At 41.8% G+C, this 15,341-nt stretch overlaps 1 protein-coding gene across 6 annotated transcripts in view; it reads right to left on the bottom strand.

Moving 5' to 3' along the window:
- LOC113528036 (BAH and coiled-coil domain-containing protein 1) overlaps positions 1–15,341 on the bottom strand; it is a 71,651-nt gene that overhangs the window by 17,219 nt on the left and 39,091 nt on the right. For 5 of the 6 annotated variants that reach the window (XM_034309678.2, XM_034309676.2, XM_026916276.3 and 2 more), the window contains 7 exons: positions 6,895–7,020; positions 4,556–6,715; positions 4,131–4,257; positions 3,824–4,029; positions 3,368–3,526; positions 1,849–2,093; positions 669–1,023 (listed from right to left, as the gene is read on the bottom strand). In XM_034309678.2, coding sequence (XP_034165569.2) covers positions 669–1,023; positions 1,849–2,093; positions 3,368–3,526; positions 3,824–4,029; positions 4,131–4,257; positions 4,556–6,715; positions 6,895–7,020 — 3,378 coding nt within the window. The remainder of the gene's footprint in view (positions 1–668; positions 1,024–1,848; positions 2,094–3,367; positions 3,527–3,823; positions 4,030–4,130; positions 4,258–4,555; positions 6,716–6,894; positions 7,021–15,341) is intronic. The other variant, XM_034309677.2, reaches the window with a different exon arrangement.

A 15,341-nucleotide genomic window follows, 5' to 3' on the forward strand; every position in this document is an offset into this window, starting at 1 on the left:
CTGATCATTGCCACATTAGGCATCTGCAGAGCTGTTGGGGAGAAGCTCTGAAGTAGAGCTGTGCTGCATTTCTTCAACTGCTCTGGCACGTTAATATCATCTGACACACTAAAGCACTTAGTGAGGTGTTAATGATAATGAAAAAGTTGTGGACAAAGAGGGTCTAGTGGAGGCAGGGTCTCTGGACAAAGTGATTCTCATCATTACTGAGGTGGCAGGGCTTTGGAAGACGAGCTGCCGGCTATGTTCTGCAGCTTAATCAATCGTGCGCTTGCCAATGCAGCCACCCACACACAGCCACAGATTCTAAAAGCAGCCAGATTGTTCCTGCATGAGTGTTGAGTAGCTCAGTGTGGATAACGATCTACATATGGTGTTCTTGATTTGTAGAGTGAACGACTGGAGTCACTTATGCTTCAGAAAAAAAGACAAGAAGGTGGGCGTATAAAGACGGGTGTGCTGGTTTGATGCGTTTTCTTTGAAACTCAACAACACAAATTCCAAAAGGCCTCTAATGCTGACATTGAGCCAGGCAAAATTATTTGTCAGCACAATCGTTACACAGGCCCAGTAGATGCAGACACACAAGGTTCTGAGGCCAGATCCTGTCAACTTCACAACTTCAAGCTGTATATCATATCTAAAATATGAATCTGAGACAGTCTTACCTGGTTCCATAGACTGAGGGTAGTCTTGTGGTGGCTGGCCCTTTGCTCTCTTGTCCTGAGTTTCTGTTATATTGGGTAATTGTGATGGGGCAGGGCTGATAGCAGGGGAGCAGGGTACAGTAGCGGCAGGACTCGGGACAGGGCAGGGGGTGGAGGGTGTGCTTTTTGGATGAGGATGCATGCATGGTGACTGACAGCAGGGCGACATGTGTGCAGCAGAGGCCCTGGGAGGTGATGAAGCCCGGTTTGAAGAGCCATAGGTATAAGACTTGGTAGCTTTGGGGTTCCTGGGCTCAGACAGGATGTCCTGCAACTCCATGCCACATGCTCCATGGTCCTCAGGTTTCTTCTGCATCTGAAATAGAGTTAGAGAGTTGCAGATTAAGGCAAATTGAATCCATAAAGAGCTTTCTGATTTATCTTTCCATCCAAATGTCAAACAAATATGGACAATTTGGCTAACAAAATAGCCTAAGAAATGTACTGATGGCAGCCAGTGAAAGTGGTATCAACAGAAAGCCTGTTCATTGCTGAATCTGACACAGATTTGGACCAAACTGTGTTTAGATTTTGAGTGTAATACAAATAATAGTACTTGGTCCCCTAATGCTGCACTGTACCATTCTTAGTAATGGGAAAAACCCTTGGATTTTACAGAGATTATGAGGAAGCTTTGGAGCCATGGGGGCTGCAGTGCTTTGATAGGGGGATTTTTCAGCTGATAACTCACTGGTTTCAAATACTATGTACTCCCATCTGTACAAAAACAGTTAACTGATGTGCACTATATTTAGTGCAGGCATATTAGCATTTTTAAAATATCCAGCTCACAGAATCCTGACTGCAATCTGCATTATATGGCGATTAGGTTATCATATGTTGTATTAGTACTGTTTTTATGAAAAGTGTTAATGTCAAATTAAGGTAACACTTCAGCTCATGTATTGTATAGTGTGTGTTGTGACTTGGTTATATCTGGCAAGTAATAAGTTGAAGTAAAGTGATATCTTGAGGAATCGTCTCCATTTCACTTTTCTCATGAAGTGATAAGGTAGAAATGCTGAGACCCCTCTAATGTGTGTGGAAAATCTCTTGTATATTATCACACGGCAAGCCCATTTGACTTCTGTCCATTTGCTATACAATTCCAGCATTATATGTAAAACCTTTAAATACATGCCTGGTTGTGAGTATTTCTGTGCTGAGGCTCTATGCTGTGTGCTCCTCTGTGTTGCTGTGGTGGTTGAGGCGGCTGCTGATGGCCAGGATGTTGCTGATGCTGCAGTTGCTGATGTTGCTGGAGTGCATACAGTTCTTGTTGCCGTAGAAACTGGGAGCGAGAGTACACAGCAGGATGCTGCATGTGGGAGGGAGGCCCTCGGGCCCTGTACACTGGGGGCCATAGACCCGGCTGCTCCATCACATCTAATAGAAGTGAGAGAAAGGGGGAGTAAAATTTTTTGCAATAATTTTATTTTGGCATATACAGAAATCAATCAACAATGTCAAATTCACTTACACAAGTACCTGCTCATAGAAGCACAAGCACAAATACAGTGCTCACATATTGTACCACAGCCCACACTCAGGGCAGTGCAGCAGGACTGTGAAACCAAACAGAATACTCCCACACTCTCTCTCTCACATACATGCTGACACATATATAATATGCTTTGTTCCAAACAGGTTTCTAGAATCTTTGAGAAGCATGTTATTACGATGATAATAGTGATGATGATACACAGAATGGAGATATTTGTTTCAGACCAGCCTGATCTTCAGCGTTTACCTGACCAGTCTGAGCTAAGAAAACATGACCCTTAAAAATCCCCTATCTCCAAGAGCCACAGTAGGCCTATATGGAAGCATGTAATACAAAAAAGCTCCCAGTTCTCATGTTTGTAATGCTGTTAGAGCCTCTGTTGAGGAGCTTAGCTAAGGAGCATGCTGTGGGTCAGCAACAGCTGAACATGCTTACTATGACGCACCCTATAGCTCTCAAGGCCCAATGTTGTTTCTCCTTTCCCATATTTCACACAGCTCTTATAAAATTTTACAAATTCAGGCTAACCCCTCCTGCTCAATACCTCCACCCCCCAATCCCCACCCTCCCAGATGCACCATGGACCTTATTCTGAAATGTTAACCCGGCTCAGCTAATGTTACCCAAGGGAAGACTATTGTGGATGTGCTTCCCGACTTAGCTTAGACTCCAACAGAGAGCGGAAGGAAGCAAGCTCTGTCAAGGATGAAGAGCTAATTAAATTTCACAGCCTGTTTGCAGCAAAGAGGCACGTGTGGACTAGAGGGTCTAGAGAAACTTCATGTGTGCTATCACAGAAGCGGCCTCTATGTATACACCTGGGAATGGAAAGTGCATCCTGGCAATGCAGACAGCCATCCCTATGGAGAAGGGGGTGGGCGGTCCATAGGATTTTAGGGAATCATGCACAGAGGTTTTGTCCATTAGCTAACCACAAACACCACATAACTAACTTCACTTCTGTATTATAGTTCTCTATAGTCATTCTCTAGATGTCTTTAAACCTAAATTAGTCATTGTTGGGAGTTTCATAGGGACAAGCCCAGAAAAACTGCAGTGTAGTAGCCAAAATGGATTAATGATAGTGAATAACAAGAAATAATGCTGCAGAGAAAGTAAAATGAGTATAGGAAAGTGTAGAAAAACTTCAGCATACCCAAGTGATGAGTGGCTGGATGGGCAGTAGGCTCAGTGGGTAACACCACCAGCTGGGCAGAAGGATCCTGGGGCAGGGGCAGTACAGGCTGGAGGGGAGCAGGCATAGTTGCAGAGAAACCCGGAGGGAGATTCTGGTGGAGACCAGTGTGGCTTATACCTAAGGAATAGGAAGAAAGGAGGAAGTTTTTTTATTACACAGTATGCTAGATTACATATTTGCATTGTCAAATACAGACATGGCACAGTACACAGTTTACCATATGGTGCAGCACTCAATGTTTCTCGTTATTATAATTTTTTGACTTTTTGACTTTTATAATTTTTTGACTTTTTGAATTAATATTAAGCGCTATGCGTAAAAGTATAATACAAAAATTTAAAAGAAAAAAAACTTTCATGGGGCTTCATGTCTGATTTCCCTTTCGGTTTCTTACAACTTTTTTTAATTACACACCATAGGAATGACCTGTCATCCAGAGGGAAGGACTTGCTGTGCGGGGCATCCAGTGGTGGTGCGCAGAGTGGGCATGTGCACCAGGGTCTCCCAACTGGCCTGATTGCAGGGAAGTGCCACCAGGCACCATCAGATGAGAGGGGAGGTCACCGCGGCAACTATTGGAGGGATGGATCCTTGCAAATTCTACCCTTTCCTTGTTGTCCCTATAAATGTAGATGAACAAAGGTCAGAAGCTGTGCAAGTGATAGAAGAGTGTGAGTATATATGTGTGAGCAGACCTTGTGTCATTAAGTGGATTATTTACCTGATAAATGTTTCTCGCTCTCTGTCCAGGCATGGATGACCCCCACTGACCCCCATGTGCTCCCCACTCATTCTCTTCCTCTCCTCATCTCTGGATGAGTCTGGGGGATACATGGGCCGTGAAGCACCTAAAAAATTAACATTGTTTTTCAACACCCTTTCTCTGACTCTGATATCTGAGACGCTGTCTTTTCAATAATAAAAACAGTCACAGCACAATAAGTAACAGCTGCACAGCAGCCTCTGTATGCATTCTCTTTCTGTGTGCAAGCATTTAAACAAGCAGCACGAAAAACTGTTTCCACTTTAGGCCAAGCTGTTTATTTTTCACGAGAAAGGTCTTCCAGAGGTCACACACAAACAAGCAGAAATGCTTGTTTTTCTGTTTGTTTATTCAGTGTCTAAGAGGTTAAAAGTTGTGCTTACCTTTCATGCCAGAGTGGACCCGCCCCTGGCAGCTGCTTGGATGGTTGTCAGGAGGTCTGCAGGTTGGTTCTTTCTGCCGTGCCACAGCGACTGCAATACCCACAGGGGGCTGCCGCACTTCCCCCTCTCCATGAGCCACCTCCCCCATCTCTCTGCTCCGTCCTCCACAGTCATGCCGTTCACTCTCATTGGTTACGACTTTCCTGGAAGGCAGGGATGTTTTGCCAGTCTGCAAGGTGCAGTTGGTGCTGTTAGGTCCCGTTTTGAGGCTTCCCAGTCCTCCAAATGGGGTTTTCTGGGACAGGAGGAGAGGCTGCTGCTGGTTGCTATACTTAAGAAGGTTTTTCATAGCACTACCCTCTCCCTGTGGGCCCAAAACCTCCTGCTGATTCTGTGCAGGAGCAGGTGGGGGACCCATTCCAGCTGACTGGTGTTGATGGGGCTGCTGCCTACCACTGGCAGTTCCACTGACAGACTCCATATATGCCCTGCGCTGATCCTCCTCCAGGTGGACATGATGGGGGTGCATTGCCCATGGTGGCACAGGTGATTGCTGATGTGAATTATGCTGCCCACTGTTATTATAACCGTATGGAGACATGTCCATTTTCCGCTTCAACTCTTGACTGCTATTGGTCTGGCCCAGCTCTGCTGAGGGAGCACCTGAACCCGTTCTGCCATGCTGCTGGTGGCGGATACGGGCAACCTTTTGGCCTTCTCTCTGCATGGAGCAGCTCCCACCTCCAGAAACAGGCCCTTGCTGAGACATGGTCTTAGCAAGGGGTGAGGAGTTAGGAGTTGACCCAGAATGTGAGCAATCCCTATAAGATTGTGTGTTAACATTACTAAGATGAGTTAACAGATGGCCAGTTTTGGGCTCCTGTGTCAGAGCAGATCTATAGACCTCTGTGTCCATGCCATTGATGCAGTCTGCACTATGAGATCGCACAGTCTGATGCTGCTGAGGATGGTTCTGCTGCTGTTGTTGTAAGTGATGTTCATTGTTGTGCATCCAGTCAGGAGCTTTTTCTGCTTTTCTGTAGGGATGCTGCTTCTGTGGTGGAGGTTGCTGCTGTTGCTGTTGGTGCTCCTGTTGTTTTCTGTGCCAGTTCCCTGGATGCCCCACACCCCCACTTGCCTTTTCCATGGCCTTTTCTTTGGTACTGCTTCCCCCACCAGCCACCCCCTGGCATTCAGGGTTTCCCAGTTGAAAGAGGCCTCCAGCTTTCTCCCCAAGGTGGCCTACAGATGGTACAAATGTGGGCCTGGTTGCTTTAGGTTCTCTTGCTCCACCACTGCCAATCCCTTTTTCATGTAAGGAAGGATTGGTTATCGGGGCAGGAGGAGGTGGGCAGAAAAAATCTGGGTGATGGTGGGAGTGGTGGCTGTGGTGTGGGTGTTGGGTGTGATGTGGATGACTAGGATGGAGCTGTAAACAATGAAAGCTGCCTGGATGCCCCCCACCAGTTGCTGAACCCACAGGCAAAGGAGGAGGCACAGAGTATGACAAAGACTGGTGTAGCACCTGACCCCTCTCCACACAGTCGGGAGGAGGCTGTTCGCTGATCCTCATCTCCCCACTCACAGCTTCTTTTGTGCAGCGCCCAGTAGTGCTGTTACCCATGTGTCTGGCTTGTGCATTTGTTGAGTCTCCAGGACCCCTGCCCATGCTCTCTCCTCCACAGCTGGTCATGGATCCTTTGGACCCAACCCCAGGCCGAGAGTCTCCATTCTGCACCTTCCCATTGAGCAGACAGGCACTAAGAGGCTTACCCATGCTTTGAGAATGGTCCTTGTACTCCATAAGTAAGGAAGCCTTGTGCCTCTCCATGCCACTCATGTTTTCCATAGTGGCAGGGTGCTGAGAATGGTGTTGAGGCTGGTGTGAGTGGAGGTGCTGAGGCTGCGGATGTTGATTGTGGGGGTGGCGATCTTTTGACTCATGCTTACTGGTGGGCCTTTCTTTGTCCTTTGTACCTGAGACCATGCCTTTGTCTATACTGGCTTCCTTAAGACCCTTGTGCAAGTTCACAACACTTCCTGTGTCCCTACTGCAAGAGCCCTGGGTGTTCCCTGGCTCTGTCCTTGACATGGGTGGAATGCTGTGATTGGCTGAAATAAGTGTGGGTTGGGATGGAAGGCTTCTTAAGTAGAAGTTTTCTGGGAGAATGATAAAACAGGATTGTCAATAATTCAGGGCACTACAGTGCTAAAAATAATTTTCCATGGGTTCTGAACGTTTAGAACTGGAGTATATATTTGGAGGTAAAAACAAATAGACAGATAAAAACAGATGAAAAATATGCTACAATGAAAAATATGTTAGATGCGTTACCCACCTTTCTGCGTGTCATAGAAATGGTGTTGACCATAGAGAACCCCACTGTTGGTATGGTGATCCAAATGACTTATAGGAAGGAATGTGTGGGCTAGACTTCCTGAAAAGCGTGGGTACCCTGGGGCTGCTGAGAGAAAAGGAAACAGAGTGAAGAGAACTGAGAGCAAAAAGAAGACCCCAGAAAGAGATAGAGAGTAAGTCAGGTAGAGCAAGGAAGGAAATGTAAACAAATATTACTGGGCAGAAAAGGAGAAAAAAGACAGTATGCTTTCCTTTAGCTGTTTGTATTTTGTAATAAACTTTCATTAGTTTATTACAGCAAGTGCACTCCATATACCATTAACCACTAATATTGGATGTAATATTTGCCATTCCTTGTTCTTGTAATGCAAAAAATAAGACAATAACTTGCTGAACTTGTGCCCCAAAAACAGTTCTCACTGAGCCAATCTCTCTGACTCACTGATGGTAGAGCAGATAATGATGTTTAAAAAAAAGCAACAGGAGAACCTGTTGAACTTTAATGACCCACTGCAGTGGCCTTTTTTTCTTGTTGTCACATCTCCATTTTCAAACACCATCTGCATCAACAGCCACTGGCCAACCTGACGTAATCACTGGTGAGAGGGGGTCACCCACAGAAAAGCACTCTATGTTATTTATGAACTATTATTTAGGAACAATATAGAGGTGTGTTTTTTGTAGCTTAAATACTCAACAGACAAAATGTTTGAATCCATTTATGCCAAGGAACTGATTACAACTTCTGTTTGTGCCCTCAACCAAACTTAAGAGCAGATATTCTTTGGCCATTTGATAAAGGTTGTGTCATCTCTCTCATGTCTTTATTTTTGCTCTGCATGTGTTTAAAATGTGAGACAATGGAGCTCAACAAAAAACAAATGAAAACAGCCTTAAGGAGTTTGGAAACTACTCCTGCACATACAACAGTTTTGCAAGAATTTATAAGCAAAAGGCAAAAGCTCAACAAGAAAAGTCACTGGACTTTCCAACCTCTGACTGTACCACAACATGTATAGCATTTTGAACAAAATCAAACAGAGCTCTCATACAAACATTCCAAACCTATTTAAACATGTAAAGAAGAAAGAAACACGGTTTCCCCTATAAAATCCTTCACAAATAGAAATTATGTTGATATTCCGGGGGTACATCACTTTTGCCAGTTAATGTCAAATGTGATAATTTAAGAAGAATATTTAAGAAGGCTGAAGAATCTGATCTTATGTCAGATCAATTATACTGCAAACTGAGGCAGAATTTTAAAAAGCAGATGATTTCTAATTTACCAGATGCGTGACAAAGTCAGATAATTAACCCAGTTAATTCATTCCTCCATAAGTCTCCATCACCCATTAGATCCAAAAATAGCTTTGGCCAAGACAGCAATACTTCATATTCACTGTTATTGCATGAAGTGTAGCAAGAGGATAGAAAAAGGACAGAAAAAAAATTCATTATACCTTTATCCTTCTACATAACGTTGACAACAGAGAAGTATGTAATTATATTACATTAAATTATGAAAATCTACTGAATATTACTGGATATTCTCCAAATTACAGAAATTAGATTTTAAATTTTTTAGAGAAGCCATATATGTTCATAATAAAAATGACACCAAGATAGCTTTAACCAATATCTGGTCAAAGTGAAGACCCTTTAAGGATTTAAATTTTGTTTTTGGATGCCTCTAAACCTTTCATCACTAATTCTGGATTTACTGATTGTAGTCCATTCAATTCTCCTGATAGGCCTTATAATTCTACATAAAATGCTGGATTTTAATATACCATAAGCATTACAACTCATGCATGAACTTCAGTACTAAACATGCTCTAGCGTAGAGCTTTGTACAGGACTCTCAGACACACTACTCCTGACAACTTCTGCCTGCTGTTATTTCTGTTTGTACCCATAGCAACCATATATATATCCTAATGAACTCAACAAGCTGATTCTCAACATGTAAAATGATTATTTATGCTTAATGTTCTTTTTTTATGTTAATCTTTTAACATCATTGATTGTATCAAAGAGAACACAAGAACTACATTTTAAATTGTGAAAGATGAGATAATAGTCTATATAATCTACTATACAACAGCAATAACTGTTGTACAAATGAACAAGTTATTATTCGATAGAGTATCTATAGCTGGGGTATCAAACTCCAATTCTGCCCGGGCCACATTGGCATTTTTGTGAGACTCCAAAGTGTCACAATCAAAGTCTATAATTTGATTTGATTTATTAATTTTATTTATTTTTACTTATTTAACATATTCTATCGACTAACACCTTTAACCTAGGCTCTGAAATTACAATAGCATATTTCTATAGGAAAAAGAACAGCTAACGGAAACTACTGAAGTGTATGCACTATTAGGTGATAACAAATATACTGAGTATACTTTTTTTCTTAATGAATGCATCCCTTTGTTTAATCACATTTTATTGGATAGCAGCTGTTCTGATGAGAAACAGGATTAGACAGTTGGGATGATGCATTTTTCTTGTTTCTGTTTAAAAGCTATGAGCCAGATACCTATACTATAAGCACAGAAATAGTGAGGTAAAATCCAGGGAAGTAGCTTACTGGGGTTTACTGCAAAAGAAAGTATATCAGTATTTACAATATAAGGTAATTTTCCCTTATTATTAACATGTTATTTTACAAAAACCTGGTTGCGCAATTGTGCACACCCCTTAACTAATACTTTGTTAAAGCACTTTTTGCTTGTAATACAGCACACAGACTTTTTGTGCAAAAGTCTACGAACTTAGCACATCTTGATTTGTCTTTCATTTTATTACACAGGAGGGGTTCCCTTGTGCACAGCCCACTTCAAGTCATTCCACAGGTTTTTACATAGGATTTAGATCTGGGATCTGACTGGCCCTTTCCAAAACTTTGATCACCTTCTCAAGCCATTCCTTTGTTGACGTTGGTTTGTTCTTTGTGGCATTATCATGCTGGAAGGTGAAGAGGCACATGGAAGGAGTGAACAGTACTTGCCAGATATTCCTGCAGTTCCTTTAATGTTGCTGTAGGTCTTTTAGCAGCCTCCCTGATAAGTTTTTATCTTGTTCTTTCATCGATTTCTGAGGGACGTTGCCATTCTTGGTAATGTCACTGTGGTGCCCCATTTTCTACACTTGTTGATGATGGCCTTTACAGTATTCCATGGCACATCTAATGTTTTGGAAATTCTTCTGTACCCCTCTCCTGACCTTATCTTTCGACAAAGAGATCCCTTACATGCTTTGTAAACTCTTTGCAGGCCATGGCTTTAGTAGTACGATTAAACTAAGCAGATGTCAAGAAAATCCTACAGAGACAGCTGATCTTCATTTGGGGTTAATCAGAATCACTTTATTGATGATATCTGACATTTGGTTTCATTTTTTACACCACAAAAACCTGCAGTTTTAACAGGGGTGTGTAGACTATTTTTTACCTCCAATTAAGAAAATTAAATGATGCATCAAACAATTTGTCAGAGCTACTCAGTTAATAAAATGGTTGATTTAAAAAGTACTTGCTACCACCATGATACTGGTAAATATAATCAAACAGATAGTTTGCCCACTTGTAAAGACACTACCGCTTAATACAGATATTGATAATCTCTCCCTTGAAGTGTTTTATCACAGCAACTCTTGCTATTTGTTACTACCTTCCTACATCACTACTGGCTAATCGCAGGGGAGGCAGGCAGCACATTCAAACAATCCTGGTTTAAAGACTGACTTTTCTGAACTGCCACAGATGAACATTAGATAAATTTTTTCTCCCACACCACCTGTCAGCATTAATGGGCACAGTCATTAATGGCAATTAGTTTAGGACTTAAAGGGTAAGGGAAAAACTGGTCTTTGTTTAAAAAAGACTTTTCTATTATTTTACTGCAAGAGGAGCAAAAACAGCATTAAAGAATGGAGCAAGCCTTGCTGAGTGTGTGAATGTGTTTTTTTATTCCCTCACTTGGGATAGTAATCCCCATTTCACAGTGCAGTCTGGCTGTAACTGATAGTGGGAAGCTGCTCAGTGCTGGGCAGGGGCATCATTGGATGGGGAGTGTGGCAGCTTTGGGGTGGCACAGAGGCTCATTCAATTGTTAATCGAGCTGTGAGAAGAGAAGGTAGCTGCAGTCCACCTGATGTTTGATATCTTTACTGCCAAGTGCTGACTCTAACTACGTTAATGCAATACCAGCTGGCATGCTTGATTAAAGATGAGCGGGTTTTCTAGCGTGACAGAGACCAAATTCAGCAGGTCCGCTGTCCTATTCAGACTATCCAGCACCTGTGGAGGGGATTTATGGGATCCTGAGGTTTTCACCCAACAGCAGTCAGCAAGAAAGAGAATCCGACAGACAAAGTAGACCTTGCCATAGTTGGAATATAGTTCATATTGAGCAATGTATAAATAAACTTCTAAATCTCCTGACTTCTAACAAGTAAAAAACATGAACTCCTGAAAGGTTACATTTTAGTATTATGCATTTTATGTCTGAATTATTAATATATAGTGGAAAACCAAGAGGAAGGGGTGCCAAAATATTTGTCCAGTTTTAAATATCTATCATAAACTAATAACAAACATTTGATACACTGGTTCATATACAATTTCATACACTGGGTACTCAACCCATAAACCTCATCAGCTTCAATGAATGACCGAGTTAGCAGCAGAGTCGTTCTTAATCCTCTTTTTGCAATAGCAGAAAAACTCTCTTGCGAATTTTCCTTATGTCTAAAGTTTGGACTTTTATAAATGTTAACTATTTCCTATAAGAAAAAAAAAACAGGCAAGGATCTATATTATAAAATATTATATATAAAATAATTTTTGAAAAAAATAAATAAAGTAAATAAAAAGCAAGTTATCCTAGTCACCATTTCCTGAAAAACTGAATCATATTCATTATTGGGGTTTCTCTACAGTTTCACTAAGAGATGTTATTAGTGCTTTACCAGTGTGATTTCCATTGATGCTGATAGGTATATGTAGGGCTTTAATATTAGCCAATTTTATCTGTCAAATGATATATTGGTCAGGCACTAGTGCATATGCGTGATATTTTTCTATTCAATTCACCTTTTCCTAGTGGACGGCTTATGCCTCTTCCAATCTCCATACATGCCACAAAATACAAGCTTTCAACTGTAAATAGGCTAGAGTAAATTGCATTTGAGACTAAGGAGAGAGATAGCAAAGGGAGTGACAGCAAAAAAAAAAAAAAAGAAAAAGAGGAGGGACACGCAGAACTGCTTGTCAAGACTACTAACTGAGAAAACGTGACAGGGCGACACTTACAAGGCAGAGGAGAAAAACGTGAAATATTGTTCCCTGTGATTGTTAATTGAAAGGAAGGGAGACAGAGAAAAGGGTGGGGACAAATCAGAGGGAAGAGGCACTGAAGATATGCTTGTGAACAGGGAACTGACAAGAGCCATGGAAGATGGGAAAGCTGAGTGAGCTGGGGGCGCAGGATGGAGGAAATTTCAGACCCTGTGTTTGGCATAGTTAAAGTCATAATTTAGACAGTAACCAGCAGGCTTCCAGCCCTGAGGTTTTTCCCTGTGTTTTTTAGAGTTTGATTTCTCCCTTTTCAAGAAATCAAATATAGTGTGTGTTTATAGACTCCATTTGCCAGGCCTCATGCTGTCGATGTCATAAGCCTATTTATAACATTCTATTCATGGGTTACTGTAAAGTTAATACAGCCATAATCTGCCAACTTGGAAATGACAGTGAAAAGGAAAGGAACAGAGCAGTGTTGCTGCACTAGCAGGAAAAAACCCTTTACGCATACACATTTATTGGGGAATTCCATGGTATTTTTCAGCAAGGAGTTAAGTGTAAATGTAAGCCAGAGTTGAAATCTTGCATCTTGGGAGGACTGCCCTGGCAGCTGATCAGGTTGAGACCTAATACAATTCCTGGGAAATTATCAGGAAGGCTCATGTGTGAACCTAAGAAAAAGCCAGCAAAGAAGAACAGAAGAAATATCTGGAAATTCACCAATTATGTTTCAGTAATTGTGACGCTGTTGGCCGTTTGAACCAAGGACAAAGTTCTTCAAGAAATGAATGAATTCACCAAGAAATGAACAAACGAGACAGTCTGGGGTGTATCATTTATGATTCAGAGAATGGGTGTAAGTAGAGAGAAGATGCCAGTGATTAAAAAGTTCAAGTTTAATGTCCAGTAACTGTTTTATCCTGAGCAGGATCATGGTGGTTCTGGAGACTATGCTTGAAACACTGGCCACAAGGCAGAAATACACACCAGTCCATCACAGACCATAACACTCACACCTAGGGGAAAAAGCTAAACTACCTACCAGTTTGTATAACAATTAGAAATGGAATGCCAATAATATCCCAGGTTGAGAGTATGAAAAAAGTATAGCGTGAAAATTACCCCATCTATTTTATAATGAGGCAATTTAGTCATACCTGTACACTGACTTTCCCACTTTTACTCTCCCCTGTTTCCTTCACTCCACTAATGGCACTCTAATGGCACTTTTCTGCACCATTCAAACAGGTATATGGACCAGGAACCCACAGACACCATAGACAGTTCACTTATACACATGGTTTTGGATGTTGAGCTTCACCAGACTGATTTGTATACAAGGAATAAGCATTAGTATAGTTTAGTTTAGATTTAGTATATTTAGAATAAGATTATTAAATTTTACGTAAGTGAAAAAAGCAAAAGACTGATGCAAGATTGATGCAAGAGAAGGACTATTTAAAGGAACCTTCATATCTCAAAAAACCTTACAAAAGCAATAGGCAAAGACAATTACACACACTCACACACCAGTGCTGCTGGCGGGGGACTGTAAGCACCCATGGAGCAGAGGACAGGCTGGGTAATTGTGCCCCTCGTTTTGATGACTTGCTTTCGATGGAAACCGGAGAAAAGACAATATGCAATTAACTTAAAGAGGGAGACAGCCGAACACAGCTGATGAAGGGCTGGGATTCAATCATGCTCCCTCGGTGTTCTACACAATTAAACTGCAATAGAGATAATAGCCCATCATAATAATCCTGCTCATAATCATCCATATTACTTTTAGTAACGTCCCTACTATCATCGCCTTTTTTTATTAACGTGCCATTTCTTCAGAGAAGATGACTGACATTGATAGCAAGACTGTTTTTCTACCCAAGTCATTCTAGCAAGTTGAGAGTATTTGCAAGTCTGAGGTTGACTGCTATATATTTTCTACCAAGCAGCAGCCCTGGCGCCAGAACATTTTAACCAGGGGGCCATCCCTTCTGCCCGGAGGGGCACAGCGTGAGTGGCCATTTAGCAATCACACAGGTATGATTTAATTTTGCCAATACAACAAAACGATTCCTGTTATTACGTCATTATTGCGCAGGCCGTTCACTGAGAGACTACTCAGCAAATACAAATCTCCGCCTACCGCCTGTCTGACAGGTGTCAGGTTTTTGTCTGATCTGTTTGTATTGACTATGCTCTGCTTAAAAATCGATCAAATTTAAAATTAATGTATAAATAAATGTTTAGTTTTTAAAATATTTTTACTGAAGTTACCATCAAGTTTTATGTATATTTATTTAAATAATTAATGATTTTTTTTTTTTTTAACCTTCTCTTACCAGGCTTTGCTGGGGTGCTTGGGGCTTAGCTAGGCTAAGCCCCCCAAGCTCCCCCTTGATGCCAGGCCCGCCAAGCAGATATGCTGTCGTTTTTCAGCAAATTAGCAAAGAGTTCTGAAAGAGGATGTCTCCAATGCTAGCAACAATGTAGCTGGCTCAGTGACCAGTCACACCCCTAGAACAAACGTCCATAATCCAATTGACGGCAAACTCTTTTCATCGGTGTGCATTTCTAGGGAAGTAGGGGGCTATGACCATTCTGACAGGGAAACTGGTTCCTCAATGGTTCTTCGGATAGTTATGTATTTTAAGCTTCCTAAAAGCAGTTCTACTTGATGGAGATGCAGTATGCTGTAGGATTTCACAGTTTAGGTTTTTTCCTGATGTGGTTCCGAATTATACAAATGACAAAGAGATGAGACACTAATGGTTTATGAGTATTTCGCACATTGAAATGCAGTCCGCTCCCACCCGCCTGTTTCTCAACCAGGTCTGACCAGCACCTTGGCATGTCTAGACAACTGCTTCTTTATCTGTATTCCTCTTTCTGTGCTTCTAGCAGTTTTTCCCAATCTGTCATCTGTCTTTGCAAGGGATGATGTGATGGTGGACAGAATCAGAATGAAGGGGACGGAAAAGCAATCACAAGTTTAGCAGACCATTGGCCGGGAAGAGCTTGGGGTCGGGAATGAGAGGCATAGCAGGATGGGAAAAGCCACACTGTCTTTCAGATGACAGCTGCAACCACTGTGGACTGTGTAGCATTTTACTGCT

This window comes from Pangasianodon hypophthalmus, chromosome 13 (genome assembly GCF_027358585.1).
Source record: "Pangasianodon hypophthalmus isolate fPanHyp1 chromosome 13, fPanHyp1.pri, whole genome shotgun sequence".
Lineage (NCBI taxonomy): Eukaryota > Metazoa > Chordata > Actinopteri > Siluriformes > Pangasiidae > Pangasianodon > Pangasianodon hypophthalmus.